The sequence below is a fragment of the Pagrus major genome, chromosome 11 (genome assembly GCF_040436345.1).
Source record: "Pagrus major chromosome 11, Pma_NU_1.0".
Lineage (NCBI taxonomy): Eukaryota > Metazoa > Chordata > Actinopteri > Spariformes > Sparidae > Pagrus > Pagrus major.
In genome coordinates, this window is record NC_133225.1 from 34,103,581 (window position 1) to 34,129,810 (window position 26,230).

Below are 26,230 nucleotides of genomic sequence, written 5' to 3' on the forward strand. Positions count from 1 at the left end.
TGCAATAGTGGACACTAAAATCCCACTCCTGTTTTAGAGGAAGGAGTTTGCCTTCATGTCTGGTAGATAATAAATGAAGGTGAATTACTGTAACAGTCAAGAACATAAATAGAGAACACAGAATTACAATAAAAGTAAAAGGAAATACTACAACAAATACTATATCAAGTGTGTATATTTTAGACTCACAAGGCTGTACAGTTTTGTGCAAACCTCTTTATCATGGGATATGCAAAGGTTCACAGTATAGACAATATATGTCATAGGATGATGATGAAAGATGTCAGCTGATGTAATGTATAGAGACAGACGTCCTCTGGGGTGGCTTGAGACCAGCTGTAGATGAGAATAAAGGGCAGAGTGGTAATTCATCACTGGGGGTGGCTGGACTGAAATTCTGTTCCTTAAAAGAGCAAGATGTGACAGGGCAATTAGTTTGGTTCAGCCACGTTATTTTTATTAGGGCATGTTAGAACTGTGTTTATTATGCAATGTGAACAGTGATATGATCAGGCTAAGATATACAGTGTGTATGATTTAATAAGATCTTTAATTTTAATATTACAGGCAGGATTTATTCAAGAGTTTCTGAATACAGTACATTTACAGCTCACTTAGCTCAGCTTAAGCAACGCCACAGCAACTAGAAAACAGTCACGTCATGCCGATTGTTATAGTTTGTGTTGACGTTAGTTACACTAAAGGTATGTTTCAGTAAACAGACAACATTAGATGTTACTTTACAGTCTAAAGAAATATTGTGAGTTCATCTTTTAACTTGTCCACAGTGTTGGAAAGCCCTGACAAAATGTACTCCTGTTTAACTTCTTTTTATGTTGGTTATTTTCTCTGCCGTGGACTTGTCTTTTCAGGAGCTGTTGTTTGAGATGATGATAAAAGACATTTTCTGGAGCTTCTGCATCTTTGTGTTTACTAAATAAATTACTGAGACTGTTAACTTCTCAGCGGTTGTTCCATGGGTAGCTCCCTTGGCCAGCTCAAGGTCAAGGTCAAGACACTGCTGCAAGACTCAATACTCATACATCTGAAGGAGAAAAAACATTCCTTTGAGGACAACATCTTGGCCAGAGAAGACAAATGGTTTGAAAGAGGAGTAAAGGAATCCCTCTATGTCAAACTGGAATGGCTGTCTTTGAACAGAGGAGGTGGCCTAAGACATTACTTATCACCCACCTACAATGCAGTACTCAGCTCCCACCCCTGACAGCTTAACAACTATTCACACCTGGGCTCTACCCAACCCACATGAAGGCCAGTTGGGTCAATGACCCACGAGTGGCCCTAATGACTCTGAAACTCAGAGCTTACACGTGTCCTTAAAGACTCTGTAATGACACTCCCACACGGTGTGTAAAAGTCTGCAGCTCCTCTCCAGTTAATTAGAACTGAAGAAGCCTCTTGGATGAGAGGTGAAACGTCTTCAAGAAACTGAAGCAAGTCCAGTTGCCTATGAAAAAACACTTAGAATTATCATGACCTGAATGACTGAGAACCTTCATCAACATAGCCCTGCAAGTTGCAGCCATGAAACTTTACAGGTGTGTAGTTGAGATCAAAATGAAGGCCGAGTTGAAGATGGGTTTGGTCTTAAAATGTTATTTGGCTAGTGTGTTCCCATCGCAAGATGGTCTCTTATTTACTTATGACAATGGAACTGTCTTTCAACTAATGTGCCCATTTCAGCAATAGGACTGGCAAATTTGATTTTTCAGCCTTTAAGCAGCTTCAGCTCTTCAGCTGCCCATTGACTGCCTTGTAACCTTTCACACACATATACTTTGACTTTTAAAACTGTGATTTTTGCAGCCATTTTTTAATCTTTATTCACGCAAATAACATGTTTAGCAAGACCTGAGGATGCTAGTTAGTGACATCAGTTTGCTGATTTGACCCTTAGAACCTCTGTTTTTAATTCCTGGCATCTTCTTCATAAGACACTGCTTCAAGTTTTCTTCTTCCTCTTCCTCTCTCTTCCTCTCCATTCAAATGTCAAAATGTTTAGTTCATCCAGTTTTTTTGTTTGTGCCTTTGGTTGTTTGTTTTTTGGGTCTTTGGGCAGGTTCAGCCCCTTATCTCCAAATTGACTCCAATGTTATTTCACCTGTCAAATCTCACAGGCCTGGGACAAAGAAATGTGGTGACTTTTAAAACTTTGACTGTGAATTCATTTTTAACTTCATTCACACAAATTACACATCTTCTTCAGCAAGGCCTTGAGGGTGCTCATAATAATACATACAGGTGCTCATAACAATACAGACGCTCAGACCTAACATTCATTTGCTGATTAATCCTCTAACCAGTATGCTCCTCTATTCTAATTAGTGAATTGATGCTAAGCTTTTTTTGCAGTTAGACTTCTGTGGCAACTTTTGCACAGACCCCCATTGGAGCTTGGCAAACTAAGGTCTTGAGTTTCATGTGCATTAGAGTAAGATTTGCCAGGATATGCAACACTTCCTGTTTTTAATGCTAGTTACAGGAAATCATTGCTTCATATATTGAACAATTTCTGTATTATTAAAATTCTTAAAATGTATTTTTGTCGTGGGCGTCCATACATTCTATATGCTTGTTCTATATGCTATATGCGTGTTTCATGCAGACCGAAATCACCGCTTAGGACAAATTTGAAAGAGTAGGTTTTGCATATATTGTAATTTTGGAAAAAGACAATTCAGGTTGAAATAGGCGTGGCCTTTAATCTAATTCATTTTAATTCAGCGCAAGCAGGCATGTGAAGTATTTGAAGGTGGGGTGACCAGTTTGGAGTTACAGGCCAAAACACATTTACTTTGATTACAGGAATCTAAAAACTTCACAAGAATTCAACTATTTTTGTTAAGATTCTGAAAAAAATCCTGCAACATTCTCCTGGTTTCTGATGTATTGTCAAAGATTCTGGTGAAAGGAGATTAAAAACTCAATGAAATAAAACATGTTGTAGATATTATGCAAGGGAAAGCAAGATATGCCAAGAAATCAACACTTATCAACACTACATTATCAAAATTATTTTAATAACTTTTTATCTTGAGGGATCAACTAATATAAATGTGAACAGTTACAATAGGGTCCCCTGCACCACTGGTGCTGGGAACCGCTGAGGACCCCTGACAACCTTAATGTGATAGTGGAAACTTGTCCAACATTCACTGATGTGAATATTACTGTTTGAAAAGCCAACACAAATCTTGTGTTAAAACTCTTAACACAGTAGTTGTTAACAACTACTGTGTTAAGAGTTTTAAACACAAGATTTGTGTAATGTGTAGTCCTTATATAGACACATTACTGTGTTAAAAAATATGTTAAGTCTATTCCTAAAGATTTGAATTTAAATAAGCAGACACCCAGCTGTAGAAAAACACGTTTAAAATTTATTTATTTATTGTTGTTAACTCCACCAACCAAAAAAAAATGTTGACAAAACTGACGAGTTAACATATTAAAGAAAATCATTTTTTTCAAATTGAGGATTTTGTTTAAGGATTGTTTTTAATCCTCAATTTGAAAAAAATGATTGCTCAGATTAAATGAGTTAGTCTTTTTTTGTTTTCTTAATTAAATCAACTTTCTTTAATATGTTAACTCGTCAGTTTTGTCAACATAAATACAGTGACATCTTAATGAAGCACCACTGAGAAACAAGCGAATGCAGATATCTGCAACTTGACTTATACAATTTTGTACCTGGGATTTAAGTAAACTCTGTCTCCCTGGAAACATGACAACAGGCTTAGTGGTCTGATATCTGCAATGTCATATATGCTGACCATTTCAAATACATCTTTTTTGTCTACCACATAAGCGTCGTAATGGTTGTCAAAACATTCAACTGATAAAATTCGGACAAACAGCAATACCTCTTTCTTCTCACATTCTGGAAAGATGTGAACTATTTCACCGAACAGGTGTTCATCTCTTGTGTCATAGTCAAGAGGGACTACACTCCCTGTTCGATAGGTCTGACCAAACACACTAACTGTGTGTGCAACATGGATAGTGCTTAAAATGCCAAGATCAGCATTCTTTGTATGCAACTTTTCAAGGACCAACTCACTGAGTTCTAAAGATCCTACAATGATAGGAAAGGCATTTGGAACACACATTTCTCTCTCAAGTGGCGTCCCAAATTTCCAGCTGTACATACTCTGTATTTGGTTCTTGTAAGCCAATGTTTTAGCTATGTTTTTAAAGTTACAGACTACATGAGCTTGACATTTCAAAGGACAGTGTTTACTTTCAAACCTCATGCACCATAACTTCACAAGTGGTCCAAACATTACAATCATTCTACCATAGTGTGTCATGAAATGGTGCTTGGGGATAAGTGGCCTGTCTGGGTAGAGTGTCTTAAACATGTTATGATGATCTATTATCAACTGCTTTAAAAGCACAGCTAGTCCGTTTGTGACTACAGGAGCAAATATCATACTGCATATTTCTCTCAGAAGAAGAAACAGTTTCCAATGTGGACTCTGCCTACTAACTAGGTCTCCTAGCATGAGTGGCAAAAAGAGGAGGAGACACCACATTTGGCTGGCTGTCTGTTTGACAGCATTTTCATTTGTTCTGAGATTCAGAATGACAGATGGCTTGTTCTTCTCATTCATGTAGCCATAATCGAAGCTCGATATTCTATCGTTAAGCTGCTCCAATGTAAACAGTTTGTCCTCATATATTAAATGTCGCAACATCAGCTTTACTTCCAAAGGGGCAACACCTTCTAATACATCATGCATGATGTCTACACAGACACCCTCTGTTACATGGAAGTATTTAAGTGTGTTCAAACAAGAGTCCTCCTTGATGCCTGTGGAAGTGGCATTGTTCAGCATTACATGTTGTTGATAATTGTCCTTAGTACGCTTTTCAAACTCATCTTCTTCAAAGACATGTTGAGTTTTTTTGTCAGCTAAGCAGAAGTGACAAAACACATTAGCTGAGAAACTTTCCAAATACCCACAAAGGGAACGACAAGCAAGGTTGTCAGCTGTCAAGAAGCAAATGGTACTATAAAGCAAATGGGTTTGACCTTTGATTTCAACTGCAATACCCTGACTTTCAAGACATTTAATGTCTTCTAACAATGGCTGTAGTATTTTGCTAAACCCATAGGTTTCTCTGTCTATAGAATTAAACAGGAGACACAAATGAATGTTTGCCAGAGAATAGTTGTACTCTGCAGGCAAATTCCTCAAAGAAAAATATACAGCTCCCATTTTGTGTATTTTGGTTTTAGAACCTAAAGGATTAGTGGTCTCTACATCGTCAAAATAAAGTTGTATCTGTAAGGCATCTGGATATCTGCTGTACAGAGGATGAGTAGCAAACTTTGCACCATCGCAATAGTCTTGCATTTTACCATCCATACTTCTATTAGACTCCATGTAAAGGCTCTGCATTTTCTCACTGCTAAAAAGAAATCTGATTGTGTCAATAATAGAAATATACAGCCATGTGTCTGAGATCAGCACTTGTGTCATTTGTCCATTCTTTCTGGCAGTGTCTGCCCTATGCCCCAGGAATACCTCTGTTGGTTTCACAAGTGACATTTTATCAGAGAAATATTTACTCATCTTATAAGGAGTGTCAACATCCTCAAACATTTTCCTTCTACTTTTCAATTCCTGCATCAATGTTGTATAAGCATCGTCGTCATGAGGTATGGAATGGTTGTCTATAAAGGAGAGCACTCTCTCTTGAACAATATCCATAGTCCGGTCAATAACTTCTTTTGCGCATGTAATGCTCCTCTGCACATCAGTGACAGTTGTATTGGGTGAGGAATACATTTGGGCTACAAATGCAGCTGCGCAATCATTAAGAGTTGATGAATCTGCTGCAACATCTTCAGGTCCAAGATCTGCTGTGGCTTCCACTAGAATCGGTTCATTATCAATGTCCTTCGACATATTACAAAGCTCCATGTGTCCAGGTACATTGTCAATTTGATCATGTGATGTCATTTTTGAATGGTCTTTCTTAAGATGTTTTGTATAGGAGTTTAAATTGTGATATGTTCTTTGGCAGTTGTTCTGGCAACAAACATTTGAAAGTCTTGGGAATCTGACAAGGCATGAACGGCTCTGAGATGCCGGATAAGCTTCCTGACTTCTGCTCCAATTACACGCTTGCACTTTGGGCACACATACATGGTTTGCTTATGAAATAGCCTGGAGCTTGGAGATCAGCTCAACAACTTTGGATCTTTTCTTACCGGAAACGGGCATCTCATAAATATGCTCCAGGAAAGAGAAGACAGCCTGCAGTTGGTTAGGGTACGCAAGGTTGCAAACCCAATACATCTTGAACAGTTTGTCGACGGCGCAGGTCAGCCCTTCATCTCCAAGTGGAACAGCAATCTTGTCACTTCTTGCGACCATCACATACTGCTGGGCAGCTCCACTTGGGTGTCCAAGGCACAGAATGTAGGGTTGGTGGGCCCTCACTGATGCATCAGGGTTATCAAGTAAAGACGAGATGCTCGTTCCAGGCTGTTAACACAAAAGGTTTGAAATACTACATTAGGAAAACAACATGGGGAGAGGACCATAGACAGGAAAAATATGTGGAATTTATCGAACTCTTTGATATCTGTGTTATGATCTGAATCAATAAACTCATTAAAGTCTGCATTATACTGGCAGAACCTATCCAACTCTGCTGCAGAAGGTACTTGAGATTTGTGTGCATCAATTAATTCTGCAGGATTGTGGAGTACATAAACTTTCTTGAATATCTCTCTGCCATCTAGGAACACTGTCGCGAGGATTTTCTTCTTAGTAGCCTCCATTTGCTGAGAAAGAGAAAAATAGGTTTCAGTCATCATTCGTTTTGGTAAAATAACAAAACCACATCCACAAACATCCATCTCACTGAATACTACTAAAACTGATATTATTTGCTGTGGGGCTACACTGTGCTGCCCAACTGAGTCAGCCACATGTAGAGAAGTAGAACAGATTACGAACAAGGTCAGGAGCTCAGGCGAAGGAAAATTGCTCTACAGCTCTTATTGAGCCAAAAAGATGTATGATTAAAGGCTGTTAAAATTATTTCTGCAATGTTTTCAACAACTTATAACTTACAAAATTTTAACATCCATATACAGTGGTGGAAAGTAACTTTAGTAGGACATTTACTCAAGTATTGTACTTAAGTTCAATTTTCAGGTACTTGTAGATGAGCATTTCCATGTGATGCTATTTTATACTTCCACTCCACTACATTTCAGACAGAAATGTGATTGAGTTTATTTGATGATTACAAAACACATACAACTGCCCAGCACTCATTAAATACATTTAAAAATCACCAAGGATGAAATTACAATCATTTTTTTTTATTTCCACTGTACATTCTACATAGATTTTACACAATGTTAAAAAAGCTTTTAAAATACAACACATTGTTAAGAGATTTGGCTCTGATGGAGCTACCTCTCCTCTCTGTCTGTATAGTCTCACACAATGTTCCACCCACAGCACTAATTGATTACATGTCACGTTTAACATCAACACTCAATACTGCTCGTCATTAGGACACAAACTTACAGCAACCATAAGCACACACAACAACCACAAATAAACAGTCTACCATGATGACAACAATGCCACAGTCATAAACACCACGTCTACTGTCCTGTCTTTCCCCGATGTGATTGCCATAAGAGCTGCTCCCCCTGCAGCAACTGTAACTTACAGTGATTTTAGTCTAGACAAGTGTTTTAATAGCACTCTAACGGTAACTTGCTCATAATTCAAAAATGGTCATGGTTTGGGTTTTAAACCTACGTTAAAACACACCAATGTGGGGCTAAAGGGATGCCGACCTGCCGACTAAAAAAAGACTAAAAAAAAGACTAAAAATCAAGAAGTCTCCAAGGCAAAACATTTATTTTTCTTTCTTTCTCTCTAAGTAAATGCAAATAACCCAAACAGCCAATAAATTAACATTCAGTGCGAAACAGTGCAAAATTATAATAACATGTATGAAACTGTGCACAAATAGAAAAAACTAAGTTTAAATAACCTAAACAATAGTGCAAAAATAATAATATTCTAACATTCAACAGTGCACCATTAGAATAACTATGTACAGAATGAATGAACTCCCGCTTCCTTCAAAATGAAGCCTCTTCACAAATTGGCATTAATGGGTTTTGGACCCCTGGCCTCAGGGAGGAAACCCGCTCCTCAAAGTCAGCCAGCCCAAATTGCAGGCACTGACTCAGTGGGAGGACTGACAGGTGGGTTAGCCTCCTCTCCCTCTGTGCTGGGTGTTGCTGGAGGCAGTGATATTGCCTCCCTCGATGCTGCTCCCACCACCCTTGACACAGCCTCCTCTGCATATTTATCCTGCACAAATGCATGCTTCTTGAACCTGGGGTCCAAGAGTGTAGCATCTGCGAACAGGTGCATCTGCTCAATCCCCCCCAACCTTTTGGTTAGTTCTGCCATAAGAATGTCAACCATGTCACATATTGGTTGGTGGATGGAGGGATTTCTCTGCCGGTGGTCTGCCCTCTGGCCATTAGTATGGCTTTTGAACCGGTCACAAACCTGTAAAAAGAATAAAAAATACTGTAACTAGTACTATGCCCTTTTCTTCTTTATCATATTGCAGTTGTAGCCTGTTAGATTAAAGTTATATTTCAAATTGCACATGTCTCCAGCAATAAAAATGCATAACTGTTTGTTTCAGTTAACTGTTATTTTAATGTTTACTGTATTCCTACTGTGTTGCACTGTGTTCTGTGACCATTGGAGAAAAACAGGAAGTGAAAAAATGATTTTCCTCACTGAATGTAAAGTTTTGTCTTGTTGAAATCACTGTATGGATGTTCTCTCAGCATCAATCATTTTTGAGAAATGCATCAAAGCAATTAAAAAATATGTAATAAATATATGCATTATTACAATGTTTTTACTTACCTCTCTGAACTCAGTTCCACAGTCACTTCCTCAAAGGGCTGGAGGACAACGCAGGCCTCTTTGACAATTTTCCACTCTTCTAGGGACAGTGGTTGTTGTTGAGGATTCACCAGGGCCATGGTGGAGATGAGTGGATCCTTGACTTCTGTGATGCGCTTCAACATGTAATAGGTAGAATTCCACCTGGTAGGAACATCTTGCTTCAGCCGTAGCTGGGGTTGTCCCATTTGCAGCTGCATTTCTCTTAGTTTAGCAGTGGCCCCTGTGCTTCGTCTGGTGTATTCAGTTATGGATTTTACCTTTCGGATGATCTCTTGAATCTGAGGCTGCTGTATTCCATTCTTCACAACTAAATTTAATATGTGAGCAAAGCAGCTTAGGTGGTTCCAGTGTAGAACATCATTTATAGCCTTCTTTATATTGGCGGCACTGTCAGTTACACAAGCAACTATCTTCTCATTGATCCCCCATTCTGTTGCTATTCTTCTCAATTCCCTTGCCAGATTTGCAGCTGTGTGGTTGTCTGTTATCTCGAAACAGTCCAACAAATTGGACTGCAGTTTGAAGTTATTTACATAATGACATGTAATAGACATGTAGCCTGTTGTGTTGCTGGAGGTCCAGCAGTCAGTTGTTAGGCATACTGCAGGTGCCGCCTTGATTTTCTCAAGAAGATCAGTTCTCACCTGTTCAAAAAGATTAGGCAGAAGTTGTCTTGATACTGTACTTCTGCTGGGAAGCACATATGAAGGGTCAAGTGCCTTGGTGTATTCTCTAAATCCCTTGTCGTCTACAACAGAAAAGGGCTGAAAATCTGTGGCAATCATTTTTACCAGTGCCTTGTCCACCTTACTCTGCTGTAGTGGCATCGTGGGCCTTGAGACAAATGCTCCCATGTCAGATTGCCTCTGCCGTTTTCCTCTTGCTGTGACTGTCACTCTCTGCTCTGATTGTGTGTTCATAGGTGGTGGGGCCGTTACAGATGCGCTGCTGCAAGAAGTAGATGTGGTTATTGCAGTTTCTGCTTTTGCTGTTACAGCTGTTCCTGTTGCTGATGTAGGTTGTGCAGGAGTAACTGTTTGGTTTTGGTTGCCCTGTTGTAAAATCACAGTGGGGTGTTTGCTGCTCAGGTGCCTCCTCATATTTGACGTGCTTCCCCCTCGAAAAGATAAAACCACCTTACACAACTGGTACTTTGCATGTGTTGGGCTTGTCATTTCAAAATGCATCCAGACATCACTTTTCCGACGAATATCCATTTCCTTCTCAAAAGGTAGGCTATATTTTCTTCTGACCTGCGCACACAAGGTTTTGGGTTCGATCTCCGTAGTGGTGTAACATCTAATTTCATCCCGTCAATTAAACATAGGCTACGTTAATTCCTGGGATTCAACAAGTAGCTACGGGAACAAAATTAATTAGGATTTTTGTTATCATCACTTACGATTATGATTTTAGGCCTACATGTCAAAATCTATAATTTTCTAAATGTCAATTAATAACGTGATGGGGCGGAACTGCAGGAGAGAGACAGCAACACGTTTGCAGTTTATTTTCAGTTTTTATTTACATACATATATTTGCAAGACAAACATGATTTTGTATTGAGAATAATTTCTGCGCCGTCACTCAGAGACTTCCCGTGAATGGAGCGGAGCAGCACACTGCTCAGGTGAGGAAGCGGCTCTCTGAGAGCACGGGAGCAGGGAGGGAGGGAGGGAGAGTGAACTGTGAGCTGCCTGTGAACTGCGAGTCTGAGATGCTCGAGATGAGAGTCCGATACGGTACGGAGCAACAAGTTTCACGGGTAAGGGAGGAGCTCTACGAGCTGGGAGGGAGAGCGAGTGAGCTGTGAGCTAGCTTGATACGTTTACGCAACTGCAGTTAGAATAACAGTTGTGTGGCATGTCTCCTCTGCAGTTAGTTGGCGGTAGCAGCGGTGAGTCAGTGAACGAGTTAATGGAGACAATGACTCGTAACTCCCGAGTCAGTAAAAAGAATCTCGAGTTTTGAACGATTCGTTCATGACTCGCACATCACTAGTAGTTATTTGGTCATGGTTATGAGAAAAATGTCCGTTAAAAATGTAATGTGGCTTGCGGTATGAGTTTAGCCGCTCAATAAGTAACTTGCATCTAACAGTCTCTGCCTTTCAAACCCAAACTCTGCGGTTCTCCTGCTATAATATGGCGGCGTTAATGTTAATGAATTGCTGTTGCGTTGACTTCAAACCTAGTTAGCTAACGTTATTTGTTCACCTTTCATGGTGACTTCACCGAAATGAGCGACTGTTTACTATACTGTCCTAACTGAATTTTATGTTGTGTAATTTCGGTAGATAGTTAGAAATAAATAAACTAGAAATAAACTTCAAAATCACAATGGAAGTTAGCTAATGTTAGGTTAACGTTAGCTAGGCAGTTAGCTAGGCAGCCCTGCTGAATAAAACGCGATGTTCATCATGAATTTTCTTAGAAATGCGATTTAGTTGATGGATTATATACATGCCGAATTTACCCTAACACTTTACAGTCTGGTGAGATACATTTATATAAACTAGTAATGGATACTTACTGAAGGGTCAGGGAGCACACCGAGCACACCGGGAGATGCAGCCTCCATCTTGCTTTCCTTTGTCTTTGTCTCTGTGGCACGAACAGGGAACATGAAGAAAGGGTGCCCCCCTCCCGCCACGTAAAATAATACACAAATTGTGTTAAATTGTCAAACACATGAAGTGTGTTAAGCTTTTTTACACATCTTGTGTTGAAATCCACACAAAATGTGTTATACATGTAACAACACATTTTTTGTGTCACTTTTTAACACATCCTTTCTAAGAGTGCAAATGCATGAAAGTCTCAAAAGTAAAAATCAATACCAGCAGATTAAAATAATAAGACTTAAAGAGCTCAGTAGTTTCACGAGACACTTTTCTTTGTTATCTTTAACCTTTGCTCTGCAGAGCAGAGAGGAAAGAGGGAAATATTTCTTTAGGCTCCAACTTATTTCTTCTCGCTATATGTTTTTAAATTAGCAGAAGAGGAACCATTTAAACTTCCTACTTGAAACAGCAATTCAAAAGCCTTGGGATTGTTGAAAATGTGCATTATTGTGTACACTTGACTTGTGCCTGTGCCTGAGGCATTAACCTGGCTGACAGCGCATCAATTCACTGAGGCCGTTGTCTCAACCTGAACATTGTTGCACATTTCTCTCTGTCTTTTCCTTTCTCTTTCACTATTTCCTAATTTCTCTGTTTTGTCTCTCTTTCCATCCCTCCCTCCTCCCTCTCTCCCTCCCTCTGTCTTCTTCTGTGTATTTCTCTACCACGCAGGATGCCATTTTAACAGGTCTGCTCCCAGAGACAACCTACTCTGTAACTATGGCTGCATACACCACCAAGGGTGATGGAGCTCGCAGCAAGGCCAGGGTGGTCACCACCACGGGAGCAGGTGTGTGTTGTGTATATTCACACGTGTTGCATCTACCTGTTAGGCAACACATTTAAAAAAATGTGTTTCCTTATTATGTAAAATGCAAGTGGCATCCATCTCCAATGTAATACGAAAATAATGCATTCAGTGGTCAGATGTAATGAGTCTATTTTAATTTTAGGCTTTATTTTGAAAGAGGGAATAGCACATGAAATCAAATTAAGGTGAACTCAAAAGCAATAAACACAGCCCTGCTCAGTTTATAAAGCTTCTGTTGGCTAATGTTAGCCAATGTTAGCAAACATTTGATGTCTTTATTTCCAGGACATTGCTTGCCAGCATATTCCAAAAATCTTAAAGGTCCCAAGTACCAAATTGAGCACCACTAGTGGTTGCAGTTTTGAACCAGCATATTAGACCAAAACAAACTGCGTGTCACACCTCCCCTCTCCCTTCGCCCCGGTCCAGCCCCACCTTCGCTACCTCTGCATTCTCAGCAGCAGCAATTGATACATTAAGAAAGCATCCCCTCAACCATGGTTTTAAGCTAGACTTTTTTTTTGATGGCCAATTTGTCCATTAATGTTTCAGAATTCCTTCCATAAAAAACAAATGTCGGACATTTTTTTTAAATAGCCATATTTAGTGTAAGCCTCCATTTAAACTGCATTAAAACACAAAACGAAACACTGTGATCTGCTGGTGCAGAACATTTTGTCTATTCCTTCCAACTTTTAATGCCCCAATGGTGTGTATAGTGCACCCATAGGCGGCGCCAGGGTAGGGCTTGGTTAGGCTATAGCCCCATCAAGAATTGTGTTAGCCCTACCATAAAACAACCAAGAAAAAAACAAGAAAAAGAAAAAAAAACAAGAAAAGTGCGGAGTCCAACAGCGCCACCGCGGCGTGTCGTAACGGCATTCAGGCAGCTGCGATGACAACTGTCACTCATCGGGGTCCCTCCTGAGATCAGTGGGGTCGTGCCAGTCCATACGTCACTCATGTGAGCGCGCTTTTAGTGTATGCTCAGTAGCTAGTTGATTAGCTAAGTTACCTGGCTCTTGTAGCATTGGCGGCTTATAGTCACTTATAGTCACAAACTGGTCGAAATTTATCATGGACAAGTTTGTTTTTAAACGCCGTCGGACGGAACAGATTGCGGTGGCAGGTGTGTTGGATAGAATTATGGACACACCTGCAGGGGAAGATGACCGCTCCGGTCCCGCGTCTTCCATGTACAAGGTTCGGCATGATGAAGTTGAGCAAGAAGAAGAGGAGATGGAGCAGCAGCAGGAGGAAGAGGATGAGGAAAGGGGCTGGCATGACCAGCCACAGCCAACCACTGCGGGCACGGACACTGGCCATAATGCTAATGCTACCACTGACATTAGCCAACGACCCGGGGATGGACCGCGGCGCCCCATCAGGAAGAGTTACCCTTCAAGGCTAATAGGTAACCAGCAGAGATATTTCAATGCTGCATGGTTTGACACATACAGCTGGCTTGAATATTCAGTTGAGATGGACGCAACTTTCTGCTTTGCCTGCCGACATTTTTTGAGTGGTGGAGGGCACCGGTTCCATTCCGAGCCGGCCTTTTCTAATGGATATAAGAACTGGAAACACGCAACAGCAGCCTTTAAAAAACATAACGCAAGTGCGGCACACAAGTTCGCCATGGAGGCATGGGCTGAATTTAAACTGGCAACAACAGATGGCTCGAGATTAGGAAACATGATGAATGCGGGTCATTCAAAAATCGTACAGGAAAACAGAGAGTACATGAGGGCTGTGGTTTTGTCGCTACGTTGTACTGCATGCCAAGGCATTGCACAGAGAGGTCACCGAGAGGATGAGCAGTCAGAAAATAAGGGCAACTTTGTGGAGCTGCTGAACGTAATTGGTGAATTTAACGAGACAGTAGCAAAGAAACTGAAGGATAATCCCAGAAATGCAAAATACACACATAAAGACATTCAAAACGAGATTATTGATATTATGGCTGACATGGTCAGAAATGAAATAAGTGCAGAAATTCGAGAAGCAGAACATTTCGCCCTAATGGTTGACGAAAGCAAAGATATCAGTAAAAGTGAACAGATTTCCAGTGTTGTGCGGTATTTAAAAGGAGACAAGGTGCGTGAGGAATTCCTGCACTTCACGCATGCAGATGGCCTGGACGCTGACTCACTCCTGAGAAGCATACAACAGACTCTATCACAGTGCAATATTGACAAAAACATGTGTTGGACAGTGTTATGGTGGCGCTGCAGTTATGTCGGGCTCCAAAAGTGGCGTTCAGCAGAAATTCAAAAAGGATGTGCCACAAGCACTGTACATTCACTGTCATGCACACAGGTTAAACCTCGTTTTGGTCGATGTGGTCCGCAACATTGAAGCAGCGGCAGAGTTTTTTGAAACTGTACAAATGTTGTACAACTTTTTCTCCAACTCTGTCGCCCATGATCTGTTCATCAAGAAACAGAGAGAGATTGAATCAGCGACACAGCCCGTTGAACTAAAGAGCCTATCCGACACACGCTGGGCATGTCAATATGCGGCGTTGGTGGCAATCCGAAAATCACTGCCTGCAATACGGGCGACACTTCTGGACATCATGTCTCAGCCTAATGCGCGGAGGAAAACTGAGGCCAGGGCTGTGAATGGACTTATTGATGAACAGTTTGTCCTGCTTCTCACGCTTTTCGAGGAGCTATTCCGGGTCACAAAATTCATGTCTGACCAGCTCCAATCTCCCACTCTTGGGCTTTCATCCACAATAGACTTATCAGAGTCAGTAATAGCGACATTGTCAGACAAACGCGCAGAAGAGTCGTGGGTTGACATTCGGGACAGAGCAGCGGACCTGTGCACCAAAGCAGGTGTGAGCCAGGACGGGACACGCGAAAAAAGACAGACACAGCCTCCTCGAATCCTTGAGGAGTTTGTTGTCGAGGCCTCAGTTGAGCGCACACCTGTTACAACTCCAGATGCTCTGCGCACACATTGTTATTACCCAGTAATTGACAGGCTTGTGGGTGAAATGAGAAGACGTTTTTCAACCGAGGCCGGAGGTGTTTTAACTGGAGTCTCGGCACTCAGCCCCAAACATGCGTCTTTCCTAGACAAGAAATGTCTGCAGCCTATGGCACAGTTCTATGGAGTGACTGAGGAAAACCTGACAGCAGAGCTACACCAAGTTCAGCGCCTGCTGGAAAGAAAGAGAGCACAGGGACATGTAGTGAATGACACTGTGGGATTTCTCGCTTTAATGCGGCCTTACCGGGATGCTTTTGAGGATTTATACAAACTCATCTGTATTTCACTGACCCTACCCGTGACCTCTGCTTCGTGTGAACGGAGTTTCTCCTGCCTCTGTCGGATTAAGAACTATCTACGGAACAGCAGCGGTGATACCCGAAACAGCAACTTGGCCCTGTTGTCCATCAACAAACAAAGGACAAAGACTTTGGATGTTCAGCGCATCATCGACATCTTTGCCTCCAATCACAAAAACCAGCGGAATGTGCTCATCTGAAAATCTCAGCCTGGTGAGTTTAATATTGTTTTTATTGTTTTGCTGACTTTGTTAAGCGTTTTGCGTTTTGCCCCCTTGTTGCGGTCTTGTTGCCTAATAAGCATATTTAATTTGTTGGAGATGTGTTTAGACTCTTGGCTGTTGTGTGGTAGACTATAGGCTACATGGCTTTAGGACAACTCGAGAAAATGTGTGGTGTTGAATTGGGTGATCTGTGTGTCAAGTTCCCTCTGATCTTATATTGGTCTCATCGCCTCCTATCTCTGCCTTATTTTCACTCGGATCCACCTGCTGTGCTGTTAACGTAACTATTAGCATTTCTCTCTCTCTCTCTCTCTCTCTCTCTCTCTCTGTGTGTGTGCGTGCGTGTTTCTAGCTGTGGGAGGGTGTTGTTTTATTGAATATATATTCACATTGAAATTCTGGCATTTATTTGAGCCCCGCCTCCATATGGGTTAGCCCCACCGTAGTTGAACCAGGAAAAAATAATCTGGCGCCGCCACTGAGTGCACCTGTGGTCAATGATTTAAGTGGAACTTTTCTGACCGGTAGGGGCAATCGCACCGAAACACTGGGCGCCTACTGCCGCTCAGTGTGTGGTAGTAAAAAATACAACACCTGCAAATCGCCAAAGAATGAGCACGAAATTCAAATTGCAACTTCCTGTTGGGTTGAGGTCATGTCACAAAAAGACTTTTTTTGGAAGGTCTAGATATGATACACGTGTAATGATTTCATACATGTACCGCCATGGTAAAAAGTTTACATACACTTGAAGACTGGAGAATTCTGGAGTTTATTTTGAAACCCACAATGAACGACTTCATCTGTGGATCCCAACAATAATAAACATTCATTAAGTTTGGTTTAATAATGGATTTATTAAAGGTATTTAAAAATATATACATACGTACTGTGATGTTGCATGTGTTTTATTTTGTGAAGTGTTATAGCGCCTCCTGTGGTCTTTAGGAAGAATGCAGCCTTTCCACAACATTTTTATGTTCGCATCCTCATTGGTTGTTCAGGTCACATGATCTTCCGCTATCGAGTCTCATGATTAGTTGCAAAAGGCTAGAGGACCGCATGGTTGAGTTTCGAGTCTTCCTTTTTTCATCTGGTTTCATCTGCCTGTGTAGAGCTTGGAGCAGCTTTGTGTGTGAGTAGATTAACTCATCTGTGATTATAAAAAACATTTCTGCTCATATTTCATTGCATTATATAATATTTATTTACATTATTTCATTATTGTATTTACAGTTTCACATGATTAAAACAGCTTGGCATGAAACGCTGTATCTTCAATAAACGGAGTTCACGCACGTCCTGCCTACTCATCATTGAAGCTACGTAGCCACTTCAGTCAAGTTAAAAAGTGTTTAGCTGTCTGGTGATGTGTGCCTTGCTACGCACTCAGGTGCCAGAACACGTACAAAAATATACATACAGTCATTCTTATAGTTGGTTAATTGTACCTTGGCCATTTTCAGCTCAATTAGGTGCTTTTGATAGCTATCCACAAGCTTCTGGTAGTCCTCCGGCTCCTCTGGCAATCTTCCGGCTGGTGAGTTTAGGTTTTCCTGAAGAATTTGGAGATAATCCTCCTTCTTCATTAATCCATTTACCTTCTTTAGAGCAGCAGATCCACTGGCAGCAAAGCAGCCCACAACCATGATTGACAGTGGGTATGGTGTTCTTGGGGTTAAAGGCCTCACCTTCTTGCTTCAAAACATATTGCTAGTCAGTTTTTGTTTCATATGACCACAGAGTTTTCTTCCACAAGGTTTTTTCTTTGTCCATGTGATCAGCAGCAAACCTCCATCAAACTTTAAGGTGTTGCATCTGAAGAAAGGGCTTCTTTTTTTGTATGGCAGCCTCTCAGTGCATGGCTATGCAAAACCTGCTTGACTGTGGACAGTGACACCTGTCTTCCAGCAGCTTCAAATTCATTGCAGACTTGCTTTTTGGTGGTTCTTGGTCGACTCTTGACCATCTTGACCAATTTCTCTCAGCAGCAGGTAATAGTTTGCATTTTCTTCCTGATTGTGACAGTGACACAACTGTGCCATTAACTTTATACTTATAAACAGTTGTTTGTATAGTTGATATTTGGACCTGTAACTGCTTTGAAATGGCTCCAAGTGACTTTCCTGACTTGTTCAAATCAATTATGTGCTCTTTCAGATTAATGCTGAGCTCCTTAGACTTTCTCATTGTAGTGTTTCTAGCTGAGTCGAGTGGGTGTATGAAACAAGCCTATTAAAATGGGCCCAGAAAAATCATCAGCCGTTATTAATCATAATCACTCAGAAGAAGTTAAGAGGCCATGCAACAAAGCAAATTTGATTCACACAACTTTCTTTAATCACCAAAACTGATTGTTCACATTGCCGTATGTATATTTTTGACCATGCAGATTTTGTCACATTTTCAGGACACCTACAATAAACCATCATGAAACCTTCATGAATATCTTTTGTGAGTGGTATGTGTTCCACTTATTCCATTACAGAAAAATTAGAGTAGAAACCATTGGAACTCAAGACTGCATGACATACGTGTTCTTTACAAGCGTATGTAAACTTTTGATCACAACTGTAGGACGTGCTGAATTGACCAGCGCAGAGAAATGTCCACATGTATTTTTTTCAGGTAGAAATCACCGGAATGCTGAGGTGAAGCTTGTGCTGTAAGAGAAAAAAATGCTGCACATCACTAAACACTCAGTGAATCTGACAGTGGCAATGTATTATAAAGGCAGTGTTGGGGAGACTTAAACTACATGTAGTTGAACTACATAGCTTAACTACAATTTGCTGTAACTTGCTGGTAGTTAAACTACATTCATATTTTGTGCTGCGTCAAGTATTTCAACTACTTTTTGGGTCATTTTTTGTAGTTTCACTACTCAATTTACAAACTACAATTTTGGCCAATAACATGAAATATTTTTTTTTTACAAAAAAAAAAGACCTATATAATATAAATTTTACTTTATTTTTCTTTGAAAAAAGGCATGAAACATGTCATGACATGCTAAGCCAACGCTGCCTCTGATTGGCTTGCCCTGGCAGCGCTCAAATGCTTCACAGAGTGGGTGGGTCTTTATGCCAAGGAAGGCAGTGCTCATATGGCACAAGCACGTCATGGACACCCCTCCCGCTACCCCCGATGCGCCCTCGAACGCTCCAGCCCAACCATGGCCATATTTGAACATGTACGTATTGGATATAGATGGCTTTTTAGTGTTGGTAAAGATGTTTTTAGTGCCAAACGGAACCAGCTGTCTGATAAAAACTTTGAGAGACTGCTCATGTGTCGTGTCAACAAGTGATTCTGCCATGGCATCTAGTTCTAGTGCCTAAGTGTTAGTGCCTCTGAAGTTCCTGTGATGTTGACCAAAAATGTCAGCTTTTGTTCTTTAAAAAATAAAACTTGAGTTGAGAGGCATATTTCTGGCATGTGATTTTTTTGTAGGCTATTATATTTTTTTTCATATACACCATATGTTGATTTATTTAACGCTGAGTTAAATGAGTATAATGAGTAATAAGTAGTTGCTAAAGCTGCTTTTTATAGCAGTAGTTTTACAAACTACATTTCTCCAGGGGTAGAAATGTAGTTTGTTCAAACTACTGCCAGGCTGAACTAGTAGTTTAGCTTGTAAAACATTTTTTGTTTTACAAGCTACGCTTGCAAAGTAGCTTCCCCAACACTGTATATAGGTCACACAACATTAAGTTTTTTTAATATGCTGTTAAATAAGAGATTGTTCGAGGCAAATATCGATGCATTTAGTTTCTGCTTCATCTATAAATAAAGTGGAAGCTAATCTGGCCGAATGATGTTGGTGACCTATATGACTGGTCAAGCTTGTAGCCACATCTGACCTATTTTTAAAGATGTCACCACATTGAGAGATCTCAGCAAAAGTGAGTGCAAGGTATGCAGCCAATATTATAACCTTACCTTTATTATGAGATCTTCTAAAAATAGCTCTCATTTTATCCACCCAACTAAGAAAGTACTACTATTAGTAGTGTTTCCTACAGGAATCCGTGAGACTATGGTAGATGGACCATGCACTAGGGGATCCAGTGCATGTTCCCCCAGAAGAAAACTTTGCATATTTTAAAGTTAAATGTATCAATGTATCATCTTAACCATATGTTGTCTGGTCTGTATAGTTGAGGTTACTGCTGAAAAACTCGATGGTCATTTCATGGGCGCGCATGTGAACGCGCGGGGCGCTAGAGTCTCATTAATTAATGGGAAAAACTGAATTAGAAAGTGATGAAAATGCTAACTTGGTAACAATAGCTGTATAGGAAGGATGTAAATGCGTTGAGAGTTTTTGAGTGTTTCATAAGTTTGGTTACACAGGAGTTTTCAAGTAATCAAGATTTAGGAATGTAAGGGTGTTTCCTATCTTCTAGTGCCTGGCAAGCCCACTATGATGATCAGCACCACCATAGGAAACACTGCTCTGATCCAGTGGCAGCCCCCTAAGGAGATGGCGGGGGAGCATGTGGGATACCAGCTGCAGTACAAGAGAGCAGAGGAGGACGCTTTCATGATCAAAGACTTCAGACAAACAGATGACCATTTCACAGTCACAGGTCTCCACAAGGGAGCTACCTATATCTTTAAGCTATGCGCCAAAAACCGAGCAGGCAACGGGGAGGAGTATGTGAAGGAGATCAGCACCCCTGAAGACATTCCTGGCAGCTACCCCCAGAATCTGAGTGTGGTAGGCCTGACTGCCACCTCCACTAGGCTGGCCTGGGACCCCCCTTCTTTGGCTGAGAGGAACGGGAAGATTGTCAAGTATGTGGTGGTGTATCGAGATATCAACAGTCAGCACAACAATACCAACAGTACAACAGAAACACAGATGACTGTCCAAAGTTTGCAGCCTGACACAACCTACGACATCAGAGTTCAAGCTTTCACCAGCAAGGGGGGAGGACCCATCAGCCCCAGCATCCAGAGCAGAACGATGTCCACTTCTATGCCAGGTGAGGCTATTTATCACATTGCATTGTGCTTGTAGACAGCCCCCTGTAGCTTCATCTGACCACAGCAACCCAAACATGACCCCATAATTTGGACATTGAAGGCTCTATTTTCCTTAGAATAATGTGCAAACTCAAACAAAAATAAAATCTGTAGGCTCAGAAGCAAATGCGTGATATATTTTTGCAACTGTGATGACCAGAGGCACAGCTCGGCTCAATGTGAAAGAGAGTCTGAAAACATAATTACAGGGGTACAGGTTCAGCAGATGTTATTGAGTAAGTTTCAGTAATGACATGAGCTCCTCCCAGCCCCTGTAAAAGCACCAACAAGTGAAACGGGGGAGAGACTCTCCAAAATACCAATAAAAACGTCCCAAATATAATATTTAGGGCTGTCAATCGATTAAAATATTTAATTGCGTTTCATTGCATGATTGTCCATAGTTAACTCGTGGCTATTCGCAAATTAATCGCACATTTTTTTATCTGTTCTTAATGTACCTTAAAGGGATATTTTTCAAGTTTTTAATACTCTTACCAACATTGGAGTGGACAAATATGCTTGCTTTATGGAAAAGGAAGTTTTTTATTATTGCAACAATCCAAAACAATGACAGATACTATCCAGAATATTCTACAGAATAACCTCAAAGGTACAAAAGGCAAAATCAAACCCAACAAGCAACAACAGATGGGCACACTGACCTGAATGTAACATTCCTTAGTAATACTAACACAATGTAGTGTCCAGCTTTACACTAAGTAAAAGTTAATTAAACGATGTTTGCCTGCAAGCGGTAGCCATCCATTTAGCTATCACTCTTGACAGTTTGTTTCCTGTAGAGTTGTTCAGGCGTCTCTGTCGCACACTATCCAGCATGGTCTGTCTTTGGCGAGGGGGATGAGGCCTCTCTGCATCAGCTGCATGCTTGGCCAGCAATTGGTATTTAAGACTAGATGTACTCTGGTGGTAACTCAGTTCACATCGACAGTAAATGCAAATAACTTTTTTCTTGTGGAGAGAACCATCTGGCGAGGCTTTCAAGCTGAACTTGCCATTCAAAATACCCTTTTCTTTATCTATTGCTGCTCAAGGAGGTTTGTTTCTGCTTGCCATCTACAACGTTAATGCTGGATCGCTTCCTGATTTCCTAAACTACACAGCAGGCTGAGGGTCATAACGTGCATGTGTTAATTGAGTGTCAAAAAAATTTACGGCGTTAAGAGGAATTTGCGGTAACACGTTATTATGGTGTGAACTTTGACAGACCTAATTATATTACATAATTTCAAATTTATTGAAAATGGCAGAATGAACAAAAAGCAGGCTGACAGATATTGGCTCATTTTTTTAATGAATAATCGCAATAGGAGTAAGAACTCCTTTGTTCTCTGTGCAATAACCCTACTTAATCTGCACATGTAATATAGTATTTTAGAGATTGTTTTGTTGTCCTATTGTGTGTATTTTCAATGTACAGGAAACATCTTTGTACTGTTTGTTTTTGTGCTTTGTTTTTTTGTATTTGTGTATTTTTTATCTTGTACCCTTGACTGCAAATTAAGTTTCCAATCTGGGATAATAATATGACTGAACTAAATAGGGCCAATTAGGGTATTTAAACTCAGCTGCTCCTCCTCTACATATCTAAAAAGTCCAATGTCATATAAGTCCATTGAAAATGAACAAGTATAATGGATAATATCAGTCCTGATTTATCCACCATATTTAGGATTGTACTGTTAACAATCAGATAAAGGTTAGGGCAACTTGCCATTTTCAGTGTGCAGGTTGTTGGTTCAGAGTTTGTTGTTGTCTTCCGCAGTGACAGCGTTTTTGAAAACAGTAATATTCAGATAGCGGAAAGGAGAAGAATGTGACTTGAAATATTCAGCCAATGGCAGGCTTATACCCACAGTATAAGGTATATATCCAGTGAGTCAGACTAATCCACTGGTAAAACAAATAAGATTTGGAGATTTGTCAGTCGCCATTAAATCCCTGTCTTTATACGTGATCCTCTGCATGAAAGTAATCCACTGTAAACATTTAGGGTGTTTTTGCCTTTACAATCTGCACTTAAAGTGCATTTTCATATTGTTTATATTAATTATTACCTTTGCCGTTGTGCAATCCACAGTGTTCTGTATCATGATGTGGTGTAGATTTGCAAACTGGACCCCTGCAGGACTTCTCCCAAGATTAAAAAAAACCCTGACCTGACATGTTTGAACATGTTTTTAAATGTTTTCCAGAACATGTTGCATTTATTTGTGGTATATAGGATGAATAATTTGTTGGTTTGGATTATGTGGATAAGATTCCATTGATTCAGCCACAACTGCAAATTTATAAAAAATGTGCAAAAATATGTAAAACTGGCCATAATAATAATATGACAGAAAAAATAGATTGACTTTTGATTTTACCTGTCATCCTGCAACAAATTCCGTTTTTATTTCTATTTTTGTGATCAGTCAATATTTCCACTGACTGTAACTACAGTCATGGTGTCGCTCATCTTTTCTTATGTTTATGCTATGCCACTGTCTTGGACTGTCTCTCATCCACTACTGTGGAGACATCTCTGATGCTTCAGGTGCCTCAGATGTTTAGGGAGGGAGTTGGATAATTTCATAGTATGTTTAACAACAAGACTAGCTAGCTAGCCATCGTGTCACTGTCCCCAAATGATTATCAAGATTTTCATGAACAAATGACTGGGTATGTGTACTGTCTGCCGCAACCAGACATAGCGAGCTGAACTCATAGGAGCAGTGTCGCAGGGCTGTAGTCAGTAAACACACTTAGTCAGTTTAATGAGATGACGCTGTGGTCAGATAATACAGACTCTGTGCTTTCATGTTGATGAATATTAGTGCTTAGTGTAGCTACAAATTGTTGTCATTTAAATTAAAATTAATTTTCTTGCTTTTGTGTGCCACCACCAAATCTCAGTGACATGTTCAATTAAATTAACCACCTATAGTCATCTTCCCCCAGCTTTTACCAAGAACTTTGGTGTGATGACTGTGATGAAATCTTCTGTCCTGCTGACCTGGGACATGCCAGAAACCTACAAAGCTGAGGTCCCTCTTAGGGTAAGATCACTTCCACCCAGACAGCAGCTGCAGGACTGAAACAGACAACACAGCTTCTGAATTTACTGTAACAGCTAAAAAATGTATCTGACCTGTTACCTAGGACCAAGTAGTTGATGTTTGTGAATATAAATAAATATGGCTATGCAGTAGAGACCAAAGAATAAAAAGGAGCTAGAGCCTGATGTTCTCTCAAACTGCTTCTTGGACAGGTGATCACTATGGATGCAGACTAAATGTACCACAGAGACTGACATATCATCAAAATATATGAAAAAGGCATGTGAAATAGCACTGAATAAAAATAAACCTATCCATAGGTTGAAGTTTCACACTAGGTGTAAACGATTATAGTTTAGTATGGTGAAGGGACCATATATGCAGACAGGAAGTGGTGTCATTGCCACAAAATTTATATTGTGTGAGATACTTTAAGTTACACAGTCACCACACAAAATACACATTTTGTGGAACTTTTGTCCTCGTTAGCAGAAGAGCTGCTTCATAAATCAATCAATAAATAAAATTGCTTCACAGCATATTAAATTCTGCCTGTGACTGTACTGTATGACTAAATATATGTGAAGGGGCCTGTCTTTCATGCCATGAGCTAGAGTGCGAAAACAAAGGTTTATGACCATGGATCAGCAGCTAATGTAAGCAAGTGAATCATACTTTATTTATATAGCAGCTGAATACAATGAACCCATTGTATTCAGCTGCTATATAAATAAAGTCAATCAAAAGCAAAGAACGGCAACATAATGTGTAATAATAAAACGGAGTGAATTCGAGCACTGTAAATAACAGTGTTATCATATAATGCATAAAGAAATAGTAGTGACTACTGCAATATTTTTGTTAATGCACTTAGTCCCTATCTATTCAGGGATGACATCAAAGTCAGTCTTGTGTCATGTGTATTAAGTACAGAGCTGGAATGACGACATAGGAAATAATCCAACATAGATGCATTGCAAATGTCTTTTAAGAAAGGACATGCATTCAACACTTCTATTAGGCCTCATGAATAACCTTATGGGCCCCATGTAATACAATTTAACTGGCTTTATAGCACAAACTTGTTGTAAAGCATCTGCATTAACCTCAGCATGAAGACTGGAAGCAGACAGAAACAGTGAGCCTGGTTCCAAACAACACGTAAAGCTTTTTCGGCAGAGTTGTCATTGGCAAACAACCTTCAGGGGCCATGACTGTGAGCAGCCTCTAGGCAGAAGTTGTGTCTTTAGTTCAGGCATGTAAATATCACAATTTCTAATTTTGCATGTCTGTTTGTGTGCTGAGTAAACAAAAAAGATACAATGTATTAATCAGTGAGTTTCAGAGGTGTTTCTAGGTTGTTTTTTGTACTTTGCACAGAGCTGGTGTTCTCCCCTGCCTCGGCTGCTAACTCGCACAATGTTTTTTTGTGATCAATTATTCATTGTTTTTAATGGAAGGAAAGCATCATCAAAGTCACAAAAGTGACACAAGTTTAACAAGAGGAGCGTATAATTTATGGTGTCACTAAGTGACACTGACAGCAGACACTAGGAGTGAGGGATGGCTTTCTTGAAATTTGACATGATACTTTTTCCCAAAAACTGTTAATGTGGGCACTGCCAGACCATATTTGCACAATGTTGAACTACTCCAATAAGATCAGAGGGTAATAAGACCAAGGGACTTACTCCAAGGGAAATAATAGTGCAAGGAAGATAGGTGAAATCATAAATGTGTCACTTTATGCTGATGATATTCAACAGTTATGACACATGTTTCCATGGCATAAATATTAAAATGTTACCTAAATGTATTACTTAGGTAGGTAATTTAGTAGCAGTAAAGTAGTAAAGATTATGTAATCATCTTAACAGTATCAGTGTTAGTAACAAACTTCCTCCTGCCCTCAGATCCTATACAACCAGCAGAGTATAGAGGTTCAAGGCAACCGGAAGAGGAAGTTGATCACACAGCTGGAGCCGGATACTGATTATTCCTTCGTGCTAATGAGCCGGGGGAACAGTGTTGGTGGCCTCCAGCAACAGGTCTCCATCCGAACAGCTCCAGATCTGCTGAAGATGAAACCAGCTCGATACCAACATGATGTGGAGGAGGGTGATAGAGTGACCATCATTCTTCCCAGGGTCCCAGCTGGAGCCCCCATCAGGTCTG

General features: G+C 40.3%; 1 protein-coding gene across 1 annotated transcript in view; it reads left to right on the forward strand.

The window, feature by feature from the left end:
* LOC141004605 (receptor-type tyrosine-protein phosphatase F-like) overlaps positions 1 to 26,230 on the forward strand; it is a 448,688-nt gene that overhangs the window by 185,430 nt on the left and 237,028 nt on the right. The window contains exons 11-14 of the mRNA XM_073476198.1: positions 12,298 to 12,415; positions 20,372 to 20,936; positions 23,944 to 24,055; positions 25,969 to 26,225. Coding sequence (XP_073332299.1) covers positions 12,298 to 12,415; positions 20,372 to 20,936; positions 23,944 to 24,055; positions 25,969 to 26,225 — 1,052 coding nt within the window. The remainder of the gene's footprint in view (positions 1 to 12,297; positions 12,416 to 20,371; positions 20,937 to 23,943; positions 24,056 to 25,968; positions 26,226 to 26,230) is intronic.